This window comes from Corticium candelabrum, chromosome 9 (assembly GCF_963422355.1).
Source record: "Corticium candelabrum chromosome 9, ooCorCand1.1, whole genome shotgun sequence".
NCBI classification, from domain to species: Eukaryota; Metazoa; Porifera; class Homoscleromorpha; order Homosclerophorida; family Plakinidae; genus Corticium; species Corticium candelabrum.
This window is the reverse complement of record NC_085093.1, coordinates 5,771,872-5,787,517: the sequence shown is the minus strand read 5'-3', so window position 1 is coordinate 5,787,517 and position 15,646 is coordinate 5,771,872. Positions and strand designations below refer to the sequence as shown.

At 39.4% G+C, this 15,646-nt stretch overlaps 3 protein-coding genes across 3 annotated transcripts in view; 1 reads left to right on the top strand and 2 right to left on the bottom strand.

Annotated features, from left to right (window-relative positions):
* LOC134185050 (transport and Golgi organization protein 6 homolog) overlaps positions 1-1,983 on the bottom strand; it is a 6,304-nt gene extending 4,321 nt beyond the window's left edge. The window contains exons 1-4 of the mRNA XM_062652833.1: positions 1,638-1,983; positions 1,324-1,587; positions 1,155-1,267; positions 1-1,094 (exon numbers count right to left, since the gene is read on the bottom strand). The exon at positions 1-1,094 is cut by the window's left edge and continues 290 nt beyond it. Of these exons, the coding sequence (XP_062508817.1) occupies positions 1-1,094; positions 1,155-1,267; positions 1,324-1,587; positions 1,638-1,736 (1,570 nt within the window). The 5' untranslated portion in view covers positions 1,737-1,983. The remainder of the gene's footprint in view (positions 1,095-1,154; positions 1,268-1,323; positions 1,588-1,637) is intronic.
* Positions 1,984-2,560: 577 nt separating this feature from the next.
* LOC134185052 (transport and Golgi organization protein 6 homolog) lies at positions 2,561-3,708 on the bottom strand. Its single transcript, XM_062652835.1, has one exon. It carries the CDS (start codon positions 3,662-3,664, stop codon positions 2,756-2,758), a length of 909 nt encoding a protein of 302 aa, XP_062508819.1. The 5' UTR covers positions 3,665-3,708; the 3' UTR covers positions 2,561-2,755.
* A 7,326-nt stretch (positions 3,709-11,034) lies between these two features.
* LOC134184712 (tyrosine-protein kinase receptor torso-like) lies at positions 11,035-12,546 on the top strand. The gene is made up of 4 exons (XM_062652458.1): positions 11,035-11,093; positions 11,293-11,452; positions 11,781-11,917; positions 12,417-12,546. The coding sequence occupies exons 1-4, from the start codon at positions 11,035-11,037 to the stop codon at positions 12,544-12,546; spliced, it is 486 nt and encodes a 161-aa protein (XP_062508442.1).
* Positions 12,547-15,646: the final 3,100 nt, after the last annotated feature.

Sequence of the window (15,646 nt, the reverse complement as noted above, 5' to 3'; positions counted from 1 at the left end):
CATAAAACAATGCAAACTGCTTGCACAACACAGAAACTACTTGATCGGGAAATCTGTCTCCCAATGCAACCAATCCGTTAATGGCAGCAAGATAGATATAACTGTCCGAATGTTCTAACTGTTGTCTAAATATCAGCAGGAGTTTGTCGCTGTTGCTCGTTGCTTCTGGATCTCTCTTTTGAATAAGTGACGTCAACTGACGTAGACCGTGAGCTCGAACAGGAAGAAGAGGATCAAGCAGTTCCTCCATAGCGCCTCTAAAGAGGCCGTTTGTCTCTTCTACTTTGTCCTCGTTGTCATCTCCTTTCTCGGATATGCCGGACCAGACGGCTCCATGAGTTACAATCGCGATTTGTATGTCACACAACAGTTCTCTTGTGCTCGAGTCGGGATGCTCGTTTGATAGAACTTCCAAGTGTGGTAATAAAGAGTTGATTTGAGTACGATGAGCTTTCAGTACTTTCTGTTCAGCGGCGAGTAAAGCAGACGTTAAACCAATGGCAAGAGGCAACGTTTCCAGTGCCAAACCAGGTTTGCAATAGGTTAGCTCTAACACAGATTGACGAAATGAGGCGGCAAGAAAATTGATCAAAACGACCGGATCGTCAAACATACTCTGACTGAGCTCTTGGCACAGCGCTGCACAGTAGTTCGTTAGGATTAACGCGTGTTGCCTACTTGAACCTTCCAAAGTCTCCTCTACAGTAAGCAACGACTTGTCGCTTTCCTCGGGTTGTGGTACACAAAGTGCTGCACCGAGTTCTTCAAACAGAATTTGAAGAAAACCGGATGCACAACTTGGATCTTGTACAGTCGACACAAGCCAGTCGCATTCCGTCTGAAAGTTTCTCTTGATAAGAACAAGATCCGACTGTGGACACGGACAAAAACTATTGACGACCATGAGACCACCACTAGGACCTCTCACAAGACCCATGTCATTATTAAATACATCAAGGTCAGAGATAACGTGATCATTCGATGCCTTGCTCATAAATGACGTGTAAGGCATGAGTGACTGAGACAGTACAGTCACAGTGACTTTATTCTCCACTCGTTTAATAAATGTCGTCAAAACCTCCTGACTCAGAGACCTAGAACCACAAACTACGTCCGTGGTTTTAATTGATTCGAATAGCAACAAAGGTACGAACCTCAGATGAGATACACTCCTCGTAGACACACAATGCAGTCTGACTAGTGCAGGCATGACGACAGACAAATGGTGAGCAACGTGCGGACCCAGACAATTACACTGCACAAACATCTTCCAGAAGGCACAACATTATATCTCCACACACAAAGTCATTAGAAATCACTGACTTTATGAAGACACTCGACGCACTCGGATACTTCTTCTTCTGACGATAGCAGCCACGTGTCACGTGTCCGAATAGGGAAATTAAGCGTCGAGTGGAGATGACTGTCTTTCAGCATGTAACATAGAGGCTGCATCGCTGGCCACAATAAATACTCCCAAGCTAGTGTCTCGTTTCTCTCAAACACTGCACTAATAGTTGATACTGCAACTTGAAGATAAGCGGCCTTTGTAGAGTCTTGCGTTGACGTTTTCAGTATGTTCAAAATCTGCAGTAGAGGTTAGTCAGAAGACGTTTTGTGAAATAATGTGAGATAACCTGAGGGCCGATCATTTTGTAATATTCCTCAACCGACTCTGCCTGGCGTGGACAATTTGCCACCAGCTGTGAAACCATCTCGCAACGCTTCCACAGCATTTCACTAGAAACTAAAACAAAACGGCAGAGCTATAATAGACTCAGACTTGTCACAACCAGTGATAACAAAATTGCGAGATTTCATGGGCAGAAGTATGGGAGACAGTTTAAGCCAATGCTCATCTGATTAATATCAGGTAATTAAAGAAAAACAGCAAACAATCCATAGAACATGAAGGAAAGTCTTCCATGTGCAAAATTCAAGAATAAACATAAACAACGGTGTTGCACAAGTGATTTACTAGCTTCACATCCCATCACCCTCAAGCCCATTGGAGTTATACAGGATACTGGATTGCTAATGTTAGTAATCTCCAGAACTGCAAATTTGAAAGCAATAGCAGAATATAAAGAACGAAAAACATGGGGGAGATTTGGGGTCAATGCCGACAAGCAGGAGAAGCGACCCAAATGCGAGAGTCTCCCACGTTGTTCACAACTCTGTCTAAGACCGTAACACTACACGATACTGACATCCACACACATGCACACACGCATGCACACACACACACAAACACACACACACACACACACACACACACACACACACACACACACACACACACACACACACACACACCAACCCACCCACCCCCCCCCCCCCACACACACACACACACACACAAGCATGAGTTACTGTAACACATTACTATAAAATATAAAAGGAGAGGAGCTAGTTACGGGAGACTAAAGCCCTGTCCACACTGACAACTGGATCAAGATAAATCCAATCCACATCGGGAGGTGGCTTCGATCGCAATCCGATCGCTATCGGTTGAATCCAAGTAGAAATAGGTGGGTGTTACCTTCATGTACACTACGAGTGTAGTCGAAACATCTATCCCTGCTGTCTCATATTCATTCTCGCTCATCTTGCATCGCTGTATCAATGCTTTCCACAAGCAAAGAATCCACACGGACACATTGGTCATCAGTCACGTGATACCAAACAAGAGGTGGAGGTATCATTTTCAAAGTGCAGTGTGGACGCTCACTAACCCAATCTGCTCGTGATGGGATCACGGCCAGCAAAATCGCGATCCATTCTGGTCTAGTGTGGACAGGCCATATCTATCAGATAGTAACTTACTTCCTGGCACATTAATGATTGCTAGAATCACAGCATAAACACCCTTGTCTTTCATCAGTCGTTCGGACAACAACCTTCCACATGCATCACGAAGCCATTTGGGGGTCACACATGCCTCCTTCGTCGTCAAACTATTTGCTCGGTTTACCGACTCCTTCTGAGATTGTCTAGGCGGAGGGCCTTGCAACAGCAACAGCTGCCTGATGATGAGAGGCTGATAAGTTTCATCCACAAGGTTCTTTAAAGCTTCATTACACTCATCATTTCTACAGCCCTGGTAGTCAGGAAAGAAGCTGATTTGTAATAATGATGCCAACAGGTCGACGAGATGTTTCGATATAATAACAGATCGTAAGGCAGCATGACGCAAACACTTGCACAGTGCGAGAACCGTCTCTACGTGCCTTCTCACAAACTCTTTATCAACACGAGTCTCTGATGCACACAATATGTCACTAAATCCGAGCAGCTGTGACTGTTTCAAACGAGCAGACAGTGGCAGTCCGACTCCACTCTGCAGATAAGGGTACACACCAAGAGCAACAACAAACTGTAGAGCGTTGGACACTGTCTGCTGCTGTAACACACTCAACGCATCAGGAGACAATCTTGGAGTCGAAAGTTGGTCGAGGTCTGACATCTGAGCGCTCTTCTCGCGAAGACGCACCAACTCGTCCGTTAGGAGCGTCAGAAGATGAAGACACGCGGCGACAAATTGTTGTCTGACTGATGCAGTCGATTGCAAAGTGGCCGACAACTGAATGGAAATACTTGATAGAAAGCCGGTGTCACACATCTCGACCACACGACGCAAGTTGGACAGCAGAGCGGCATTCATGTCCGCTTGTTTGCATTTTGGACGAGACACGAGAGTTGACAGTGCAGAGCAAATGTCCGACAAAGTCATCTGGCGATCTGAAGCTCTTCGGACTTCGGATCGTTTGCGCGAACGAATGCCCCGTATGATACCGTGCTCTGTACGGTACCGTGCTCTGTACGGTACCGTGCTCTGTATGGTACCGTGCTCGGTACCCTACCGTGCTCTGTACAGTGCCGTGCTCTGTACAGAAGCAAGTCTGGTACAAAGGTATACAGAGACGTATCTCATTGATAGAGTTTTCTAGGTGCACGAAAACCCTTATATCGTATAAGATGAAATATTGGAATATGGCGATTACGCCGTCAGAGGTGCTGAGAGCTTTTGACAGCCTAAAAAGTTAAATAAATCCACTGGTCCGGATGGAATAGAATTCGAGCATTTACAATACGGTTGTTTTGATTTGGCAATCCATATGAGTATAGCCTTACTAGTACTGCTACTGCGGCAAGCTTTCGTGTGTCATCAGTTCTCTAGCTAAGTCCTACATAGTACCGATTGGTAGGGACAAGCATGGAGATATGTTTGATCCCAATTATATATATTATAGAGGTATAGCAATTTCTTCCGTCGTATCTAAAGCAATGGAACATGTAATCTTGGATAAGTTTGGACATTATCTTGTAATTTCTGTTCAGCAGTTTGGATTCAAACAGAATGATGACGGAGAAGCTGATGCTCTTGAAACTAGCATTTCATGGTTGCCATATCGCACCCTAACGTGTTCAAATGGTACAGTACAAGTACAAGTGTAGTGCGCCGGCCTGTCAGATGTACTAAGCCTCTAAATTAGTCTGTCGTAGCCACACTCTTCCCCGCCGAGACACACACACGCACGCACGCACACACGCACGCGCCCGCGCGCTCACACACACACAGACACACACAGACACACACAGACACACACACACACACACACACACACACACACACACACACACACACACACACACACACACACTACATGAACATATGCTCGTAGCTCTCAAGTGAGTAAAACACAGCTTCATTTATTAGTGGTAAGTTATAATTGCAACCAAATGCAACGTTTGCTTGATTCAAACCTATAAAAACACTGCACGACTTATTTGCATATTTAGCAAGTTCAGAACACTGTATACATTAAGATCCATATGCTCGAGATGTGTGACTATAGATGTATAGCAAGTATGACCTAGGAAATGTGTATTTTCGTTACGCTATGGAATCTTTGTATAATTAATGGAGTGGGTTGTGCTGTCGCACTCCTAAAAACTTACCAAACTAGAATTTTTAAAACTTTTTCTCTGAAAAAAGAAATAGATGTAGGGATTGTATAAAAGTAACAGAAGCAACATTTAGATAATATGAACCAAAGCCAGACATCATTAGTGAATCCTTCCAACCCACTAAATGTAAAATGTAAGAAATGTGGTTGGAAGGATTCACTAATGATGTCTGGCTTTGGTTTATACTATCTAAATGTTGTTTCTGTTACTTTTTACACAATCCCTACATCTATTTCTTTTTCAGAGAAAACATTTTAGTAGTAATAATGATTTGAGTTTAAATTTCTATGTTAGACAAAATAAAACTTCCAATTAAAAATATTTTTTCTAAATAAAGACAAATGTAACAGACTGATATTCTTCTACATAAAACTATTAAAATATTCGGCAGTTAAACTGAACTTTGCAACAGTTATGAAAACTAATGCTACAATACCAATGTTATATTTTGTTTGTGTAAATAAAACAATAACTCAATAAAAATTATTTTAGTAAATATTGTTTTAGGAAAAACAAACTAGTAGCTCGGTATTTTTGTACTAAGATAGGAGACAATTAAATAATGAGATAATGACATGAGACAACAAGGCAAAGAGATGAGGCGATGAGACCATGATCATGAGGCGACGAGACTGTAATATGAGATTACTGGAAGATACCGTGCATGGAGCTTATATATAATCTACTAAAGAGAGTTAATGCAGTCACACAAAAACATAAGTGCAAACAATGTTCGAAAAATATATTCTCTTTACCAAAATATAGATACGATATACCGATGTAGCTCATGGCCTCATCCGTGGCGAGTAATCTCGTATTACAGTTTTGTATTACAGTCTCATGTTACAGTCGCATATGCAAAATCATAATTATTCTACAGTCTCACTGCTTCGTCTCATCGTCTCATCGCGATCGCCTCATCTCATTGTCTCATCTGATTGTCTGGCCGCTTCTGCTCATTCTCTTATCCTATGACCTCTTATTGTCTTATCTAATATATAGATTATATATTAACTAAGAGTTTGATGCGTTCCGTTGTAATAAAGTTTGTCTACATCTAGTTAGAATATACAAGATGTAAAAACTTGCCAACTATACAAGCGCATAGACTACATGAATGATACGTATTCGACAACAGATGGGCTAACGTAGAAACCTGAGCAACGTTTCATGCTGGTGAAATTTTCTAAACAATCACAGTACGTATTCAGTCCCTTAGGTGGATTTTACTATTTGAAGGTAGTTGCTAGCTTGCCATATGTGACTTGCAACAATCTGTATTATCTTCTGACATCGTAACGTCATTATATTCAATTTTTGCTTTCAAAGCGCACGCGATCGTTCTTAGGGTCTCTTAACCTCACTTAGTTACACACAGAAAAAGAATTGCCAATAACATGCATCTCAACTAATCGAGTTTCCTAGTTACCATTCTAGACTCTACGCACTCGCTATTCTTGTCCACCTTTCAAAGCAGAGGTCATGTTTGTCAGCGCCTTTCAGTAACACGCAGAGGAAGAAGCACGAACGCAGCAAAACAGGTAACAGGAGCTATGTATAAATATATGCAGCCTCGATCTCCGGACCTTTCACTGTAAAATGCGATACAGTCTACACACATATATATTGTATACATGTACAGTGCTGTGTTTGCTCAACTGTCATACTGTTGTTAGTAGCTACTCTTTGTTCTCTCTAATTTTACACTTATAATAATCACAAGAAGTTATCATAACACGTGCACGTTTAGCTAAGCGATTACCTCGGTACCATTTGAAATCGCAGGAACCTTGACACTTTTCGATACAACTGCAAGCTTCACAAACCGCAACTACACGCGAGGATAAGGATTCTACATATTGTGGTCTTTAATATATTACATCATTAATGACATAATGTGGTTATGTGCTAAATAAATGCCGCCAATTATACTGTATTGCACTTCAATGTCTCTTGGCTGCGTCGAGTTTTTACCAAAGTAACGAGCCTACCTTGATAGGACGAGAAAAATCTCTTTTGTTACAATGTTGACTTGTTCTTTCGTAGCGTGCAGTCAACAGTATATGCGTACATTTACTCTACTTTGTTTCTCATAGTTGAGTTTGTGGTGCAAATAAAGCTGTTTGGAAAAGCAGCTCTTATATATACTAAGATGTTTCTAAACGAACACTGGTGCTTCAGTAGAGACTTCCGGATACAAAGTGAGAGTGAACAAAGAGTCTAAAAGTGACTACTTATAGTAACTAGTCTCGCGTAGACAGACCCTTTCCGCTTGCTGGCTGCGCCAGACTACCTAGTAACCTTACTTAAGTTAAACTATCCGACAAACTGAGAAGCAAATGACGCAACTGTATGGTTAATTACCACGCTCTGTCCGCCTGTAGCGAAATAAAATAACAGTGTACTATCATTAACTATGTTTAACACACACACACACACACACACACACACACACACACACACACACACACACACACACACACACACACACACACACACACACACACACACACACACACACACACACACACACACACACGCACAGACAGTTGAGCAACGTGGATGTTATGCGTGCGTATAGAGTTATGACAGTTGTAGACGACCTCGTTGCGGTTATGTAAACAAAGGGCTGTAACGCACTGTCGATAAGACAACTTGTTGCTGGTCGTTTGCTAAACTTTATTAAGATTCAAAAAAATTTGGCTTTAGACTCTCCATTGTGAGAGATTTTTGGCGCCATTAATTAATTAAAACAGAAACGAGTTTAATCACTTAATTGAATTAGGTAAGTTAAGTTTTTGCGTGTACTTACGTGTTACAGTCGAAATGATAAACGTCCTCGATTTTGGTCGATGAATAGACTACAGATATTTTATCGCTGAGAAACAATATCTGACGGTTTTACAAACGGTACTTCTGTTTGTATTGAATCACCAAAATATATTATTTGCGCAATAAGTTTTACATTGAAGATTATAAAAATGCCAGAATAGCATTTGTTGGTTTGTTTACGTAATTTATAGCAACTTTCATACCTACTAAGAAAGTAAAGGTTTAGCCTTCATAAATACGATTGGAAAAATTGCTTTCGAGTCCTAATGTTTTAATTAAGTTTTCTAGAGTCGAGAAGTAACAGACTGATCTAATTAATTTTTTCGTGCCAGCACAAGTCAGTAGGGCATCATAGAAGGCAGTTTGTATAGTTAAACAAAACAAAATTGATTAGAGTTAATTAATTAATACCTAGTTACTGTCTAGATTAACTTACTCTTTACTCATAGTAATGTACAGAACGTATTAGACTAGTGATAAAGAGAAATTTTTATCTAGTTTGATCATGTAACAGTTGGTGTGAGTGCCAATTAGGTTTAGCCACTGTAACTCTAGGAAAGGCAAAATTGGCTCGGACCGGGATGCGTCAATTCAAAAATCGCTAGCATACAGTTTGACGTCGGATCATATTCAAGTACGATAGGTGTAACTTGTTCGGGCCCACAGCTTCCTGCAGGTGTCAGTACCGACGTCATTTTCGTGCCTTTTGTTTTTAGCAGATTCAACATCAAACCTTTACTATGCAGATGTCGGCCTTGTCGAATGCCTGCTTTACTGCGTTGTTCGTCTTCCTCTTCTTCTCTTTCAATCGTACCATCCAAGTTAATGGTATACCAAGCATACTTCGTAGGACAGTTGCCATCTTCTAAAGTCTTTCTTTAGAAGCAAAATCCGTATTTTCTGGCTGCGGTATTCGACGAGGCTTTACGTTTGCTCGAGTAAAGCCCTTCAATGCCAGCATGACTTATGGATGTGAAATGACGTCTGATAGTGACTCGGAGTATCACTACTTCTCGTCTTACAAGTCTGCTGACTCTAACAAAACAATCGACGTTCTGTTAGTTCAAGGACCAAGACAGCAAAAATCCAATCTCAAACTGTTTCTAACCTCCTACGAACACGTACATTGGAATGTCAGAGCAGACAATGAGACTACATTGCAAGCAATTAGATTGGTAACAATAAAGGCAAAATTCTTTATTATATTAACGGTGTATTGTTTGATAATTTCTTTGTTAGAGTTCTCCACCTAACACTCCAACTGCTACAATTGATATTGATGTATCTACGATTTCTTTGAAGAAATCAGTGCAACATGCAAAATTGTATATAGGAGTTTGGCCGTCAAGCGGTCAATTTGTTGAAATTCTTCATACACCTACATTCACTAAATCCACGTTTCAGAGTATGATGGAAGCAGGTCGATTAAGATCTGTTAGTGCCGTCTACAAAGCATCGAAGGTAACGATCCCCATTGGAATCACCGAAATCACGCCGCATGGTACCTCGAACGTAACCAGCACTCCATTCTCCCTAGTGACAACGTCGACAATTACAGTAAATGAGACAAGTGTAAACGATATGTTTACAGAATCGAGTGGAAACCAACCAATCAATCAGAGTTTGATAAATTCATTTTCCACATTTGGCTGAAAAAGAGAGAAACGATTTGCCAATGTTTTGCAGGTGATGTCAATGCTTTCAATAGCAGCTCAAGTTTTACGTCTACGTCATTTCCATTGTTCGTACGCAACATTTCTAGCAGTCAAACTTTTGTTGCAGCCGTGTCGGTCTCTACATCTGCGTCTATTTGTATCTTTGCGTTAACGATAGCTCTTATAAAAATGAGAAAACGTCCAATTTCAAAATCTAAAAATGATCAAAATGACGACATAAACCTCGTAACAAGTAAGTTTCACAAAGTTAAACGCAAACGCGAGTTGCTCTGATTAGCTAATAGTTTAAAAGTGTTATTTCATATTAAACTTGTATACATATACATATATCGCAGTCGCGCGTATAGAGTTCCCTGCTGTATTATTTCAAAACCATTTACTAGATTAGAGTTATAATCAAGAGAAACTTTAGTTCAAGTAGGGGCTATATCTATTAGCATTAAACGATATAACGTTATCTATCAAGATATATTGTCATTCTTTCTTCTTTGTAGAAATTTTGCCTTCCTCTGAGTTGCAATTTTCCAAACCTGTAACACTCCAGTTAGCTTGATCATGCAGATATCTCAAAGATCAATTTCGTTAATGATAAACCCAACGTTGTCGAGGCAATGCAATGCACTAGTGTGGCGCACCTTCAAAGCCGTCATACTAAACGGCACCCATATCAAGGCTGTATATATGTATCGAAGCAACTGAAGTTTAGCAAAGCAGCTTGAATAAAATGATATAGTAATATTCCAAAGAGGAGTCTTTTTTAGGTCAACACTGGGGATGCATTCGTACAGCTATTGTATTCGGGTCAGTACGGTGGTCTATTAAAAAATATATTGGTTGAGTGCGAAAGCGCAAAAATGTAAACTAGAGTCTGTTTTGTACAATGTTTGTGGTTCCGAAAATAATGTTCGATTTTAAATAGTCAACATGATACAAAGTCATATTCCGGATGTCTATATTATATGTGCAAGTCGTCTAGAGATTGAATGCTTGCTTGGTCAAGGTGCGAACTCGAGTGATATAGACACATATATATGGCATAACATTTATCTACAAACAGGAAATTTTGGACTTGTTTACAAAGGTCGGTGCAGGATGCCGGCTCATCATAAAGAAAATTCGTTCAAACCCAAACAACAAAAGACATACCAAATGACTGTTGCTATTAAAAGCATCAAACGTAAGAAATAATTAAATAAATTTGACTTCGTTGTGCTTAAAAAATATTTTAAAAAGGCGAAATTACAAATGAGAGCGCAGATGGATTTATGAATGAGTGCATTTCAATGCACAAACTAGATCATCGAAACGTGCTCAACCTAATCGGAGTATGTGCAGACAAAGAAGACATTGGAGGACCGCTGATTGTCTTACCTTATATGGAGAATGGAGATCTCAAATCATATCTTTGCAATAAGAGAAAGCAATTTAATATCGATAAAGACGAGGATTGCACGGTAAAGGTATGAGAAGACCTGAGAAATAAAATCTGAAGAATAGACTTGTATTTACATAGCCGAAGAAACTACTAAGGTACGTGATCGAGATTTGTTCGGGCATGGAGTACCTCAGCAGTTGCTCTATAATTCATAGAGATCTAGCTGCAAGAAACTGCATGTAAGACTTTTTCTACAAAGATTATAAACAAAATTAATGCCAATATGATTAGAATTTATATACGATTGAAAATTGTATAATCTTACAAATATTTAAAATTTAAGTAGAAAAAGGAGGTATTTACAAGTAATAATACACAAAGTTTACGACACACATATGTACTTGTAACATATAATAACAATGTTTCTTGTATTTTTAGGTTAAATTCTGACATGACAGTAAAAATTGCTGATTTTGGTATGGCACGTTATATAAACGAGGAATCCTACTACAGACAACAAAGTGACACACCAGTTCCTGTCAAATGGATGGCTCCTGAAAGCTTGCTCCGAAAAGTCTATTCCGAGAAGAGCGACGTGGTATTGTTGTAGTTTGCACAGTATTGAGGACAAATGCACTCGTGCGTGCGTGTATGTGTGTGTGTGCGTGTGTGTGTGTGTGTGTGTGTGTGTGTGTGTGTGTGTGTGTGTGTGTTTGTTTGTGTGTGTGTGTGTGTGTCTGTGTGTGTGTGTGTGTGTGTGTGTACGCGCGCGCGCGTGTGTTTGTGTGTTTGTGTGTGTGTGTGTGCGCGCGCGCGCATGTGTTGCTATGGATCTATTTGTGCTACAAGTATTATAACGTCTACCTTCCAATATAAATCATGTCTCTATCCTATAGACGCTGTCTAAATTATTTTTATATTTTTAGTGGTCTTTTGGCGTGACGTCGTGGGAAGTATTCAGCTTGGGAATATCTCCTTACGCAAACACTCCTAACGTGGGCATTGTTGATCACCTTCGGACTGGACATAGATTACCTCCTCCTGCTGCTTGCCCTTCAAATATGTGAGTTAATTAAGCTATAGAATCCAGTTTTCTATGGAAGCTTCATGAACTTAGTAGCTTTCATCGCAGAGTTTGTTGCATTTTACAAATTTAGTTGTCTGTATTTTAATAATTGTAAAGTCTTTTAGATTTGCTAAAACAATAACACAATTTTTGCAATTGATTGGTAATATCTGTTCTTTACTCATTAATACGTCAACCTTTTTCAATTAATTAAACACATTTAATAATTTTAATATTATATTGTAATACGAAAACCAAGCCATCATATTTCGAACTAAAACCAAATTTAAACAAGCCTAAATTGTTTTTAGGCACTATTTTCTGATTATAAATTTTCACTGTATGCTAATCCTAACGCAAATTTGCATACATGGCCCAAAGCATGCAAGTACTTAAATTCTAAGCGTTGCCTAAGTTAATAAGTGCATACATAATTAGTGCTATCGGTATATTTAATGCATTTTTGGCAATTTTGACTGTGGTCGTGTGTTATTAGATTTGAAATTATTGCCTCGTGTTGGCTTTGGGAAGAAGTCGAAAGACCCAATTTCAAGAATCTTTTGAAAAAGATAAACAAACTTTTTGATGGGCATTTTGGTTATCTGACTCTTGAAGAAATTAGTTAATTGAAGCAACGATTTGTGCTGAGTTACTCGTTTAATTAAATCCAAATTTTAATATATGATATTTTGATCGTGTAAATAGTTTAATTGAATAGTAAATAGATATTATGTTCGCGAATAGAGCATAAAGTGATTTTGTATCAAACACACGTAACAACTACAATAGTTTGCTAAAGTTAACATTAAATTTATTAGTTAATAATTAATTTGATAAATTTGTTCTTAACTTTTAATTAGCTAAGTAAATATTATAAAAACAATTATTAGCAGTTGTTTAAACAGATTGTTTTCTGAATATGCAAGTTCATATAAAGGTCGTTCTACGTACCATTTATTCTGAAATTTTGTTGATAGCGTCTAATTAAGATAACTTTTAGTACAGAACCTAGAGAAAACTAAAGAAAGTGGTTTGTGCATATTGTAATGTAGTCAAAAGAGTATGTCTTTCTTTGGTAGAAGACCATAGAGAATCAAAGCTCAGCAGCATATACAAGAATCACCTGCAACTAGCCTCCTCAACTTGATTCCAAGTGGGTTGATCTATAATGGTTGAAATAGCACACGATCTACTAATTTCGTCACTCACTCAGTGGAAATACTGTCAGAAATCATTTAATCCAAAAGTTGAAACAAACGTTCATCTATTAGTTAATGATACCTATTGGTTGAGCGTCTCGAACGGTTACGGCGCTACGGCCATGTACTTGTTAGTGTGTTTTTAAAAATTAAAATTTGCCTGCACCATGTTACGATCTGGGTTCTCCCTGCCAGCTATATCGCGCTATATTTCCGTAACGCGATGTTAATTAATTACGATCACGTTGGCTTCGTTTTCCATAACGTGCGTTACAGCGTAGAATATTAAATTTTACAAAACTTCAAAGCAATTTTTGCGTTTGAACACTTTGAGTTTAGGTTCGAAATGATATGCTTATGCCTTTTGTGAAAAAAGAATTGATCGTGCCCATTTTAACTAAGAGTATCATAATTTCATAAACATAATAAACATGCACTATCACATATCACATATCAATCGGTCAAGTGTAACGTTCACTTTCATCTAGGACTGTACAGGATTTTTGAAAATGATGAAAAAGTAACAATAATTTAGAAACCAATCAATAAAATTTTCGTAAAATTTTAAAGATTGGTGAATGATGGAATATGATTCTAGACATGTACAAGACTATTCTGATATTAATATTAGCAAACGTGAATACGCATTCGAGATGGTCATAAAATCAAGAGAATTAGATACACGTGTCCAATATTTTACAACGTACTGGTCACATGTATTAATATTCTAAGAATTTATCTGTATTGGCGCTTGTACATGCTTTTGATGCGCGTTTCTGATTCCTAAAGTTCTTTCCAGTCAACTTAGTTCTAATAATTCTAGTCATGTCTGCTAACATTTGCGGAAATTTGCTCGGCAATTAATGCATCGACATTTGAGTAACCCTATTTGGTTCACACATTTGAGTATATTGATGAGTTAACTACTTTAATAAAAGTGTTGAAGGAAGTCTTGAGTAAATTTTTATTACAAAACAATGCACCTATTTTTATTAAATATAATGGATATTTTAAAAATATTAAACGTTAAATTATACCTACACTAAATCTTATATATTGAAATATTTATTGGCAGTGAGTTAGTTTAACTATGCAGACTATATTAGAGAGCATATCGTAAAACCGAAAGAGCTGATCGCACTCGTGTCCAGTTTTCCCTATAAAAAGAGAAGAAAATATAGGAGCAGGGACGTAGTTGAGGCCTTTTATGGGTCGGTTCTCTTAGTGTTCTAGTGGACCCTCCAGTCAGCATATAGCCTATCTATTAGTTGAAAGCTACGAGTCAAAGGAACGGGACTTTGAAGAAGTCACGTGACTTGCGAGGAGCGGTATACTAATGGGATTCTATTTGTCCCAAATCTCTGTGGCTGGCTGACTATGTACGCCAAAAATGGCCATATATGGGTGTCACGCTTTAGGAATGTGTGGTATGCAAGCGAGTGACCAATCACGACGCATTAGTCTTCTTTGTGTCGCACGCGTAACGAGGGTTAATGGTCGGGCAGCCAATCACTACGCGCTGTTCGACGTGAGAGAACATCTAGCCAGTAAGACGTCAATTTTTGATCAGAAACATCTACGAACATCCAATCTTGCTGCCGTAGTATGCACAAAAGTGAAGAGTAGTGCACACATTACGTTCGGGACTTCCTTGCTAACGCTTGTCGCCAACTACCGATAACGTAGCTAATGTCTTCATTGAAATGTATACTTTAATTGTAGTTGGGAATTGTACATCAAACAGAAGACATTCAAATAGTCTCGCGACTGTGCCGATATTAAAAATGGAGGCTCTAGGGCGAGGTGGAGCGAAGCGACTGGTGGTACGGGAGCACCCAGCCGGCGGCGCTGTAAACCACCCTTGCCGGAGTTGCCAACAGGAGTCGAGACAAAATTCGTAGCGGCGGTAGCGCCGGCTTCTATCCTGTCTACGGTCGGTGGAAGGAGCAGTCGGCAGGTGCGGTGTTCGGATACACTCTGCAGCTGTGTACATACACGAGAGTGGTTGGGGGAAAGATAAATTTGCTCCACTCCGGATAGAAGCTACTCTCAATGAGTATTGCTTCGTAGCTTTCATTTGAAGCGACGCTCGACGGAGGTTCACGCATTACTAGTTACCATGCAGGTATATTGGAAAACATTTGTAATATATGCATAGTATATATGTAATACATAGACACTTTACATTACGCACCAAAAGTCTTGGAGTCTAGATCTGTATCTCGAACGTGGGACCCAGGTCATCACTCAGGCAGCTCCAGCTCCTGTGCAAATATTGCATGCGTAACTCAGCAGAGGCGAATCCAGCATAGGCATTGGGGGCACATGAATGGGCACTGGGTGCATGTGCCCATAGTTAAGCTACGAGCGTAAAAGAAGGACGCCACAATAAGTGGTGGACTGCTTCGCAAGAAGCTCACTCTAAACGGGCTGAATTGACTTTCGGTCTGTCTGTCGGTATGTCGCTATGCTTTTTGGTTTGTACAGAGTACCTATGTTTGTTTGTAAGCATGTGTCACGCACGGCG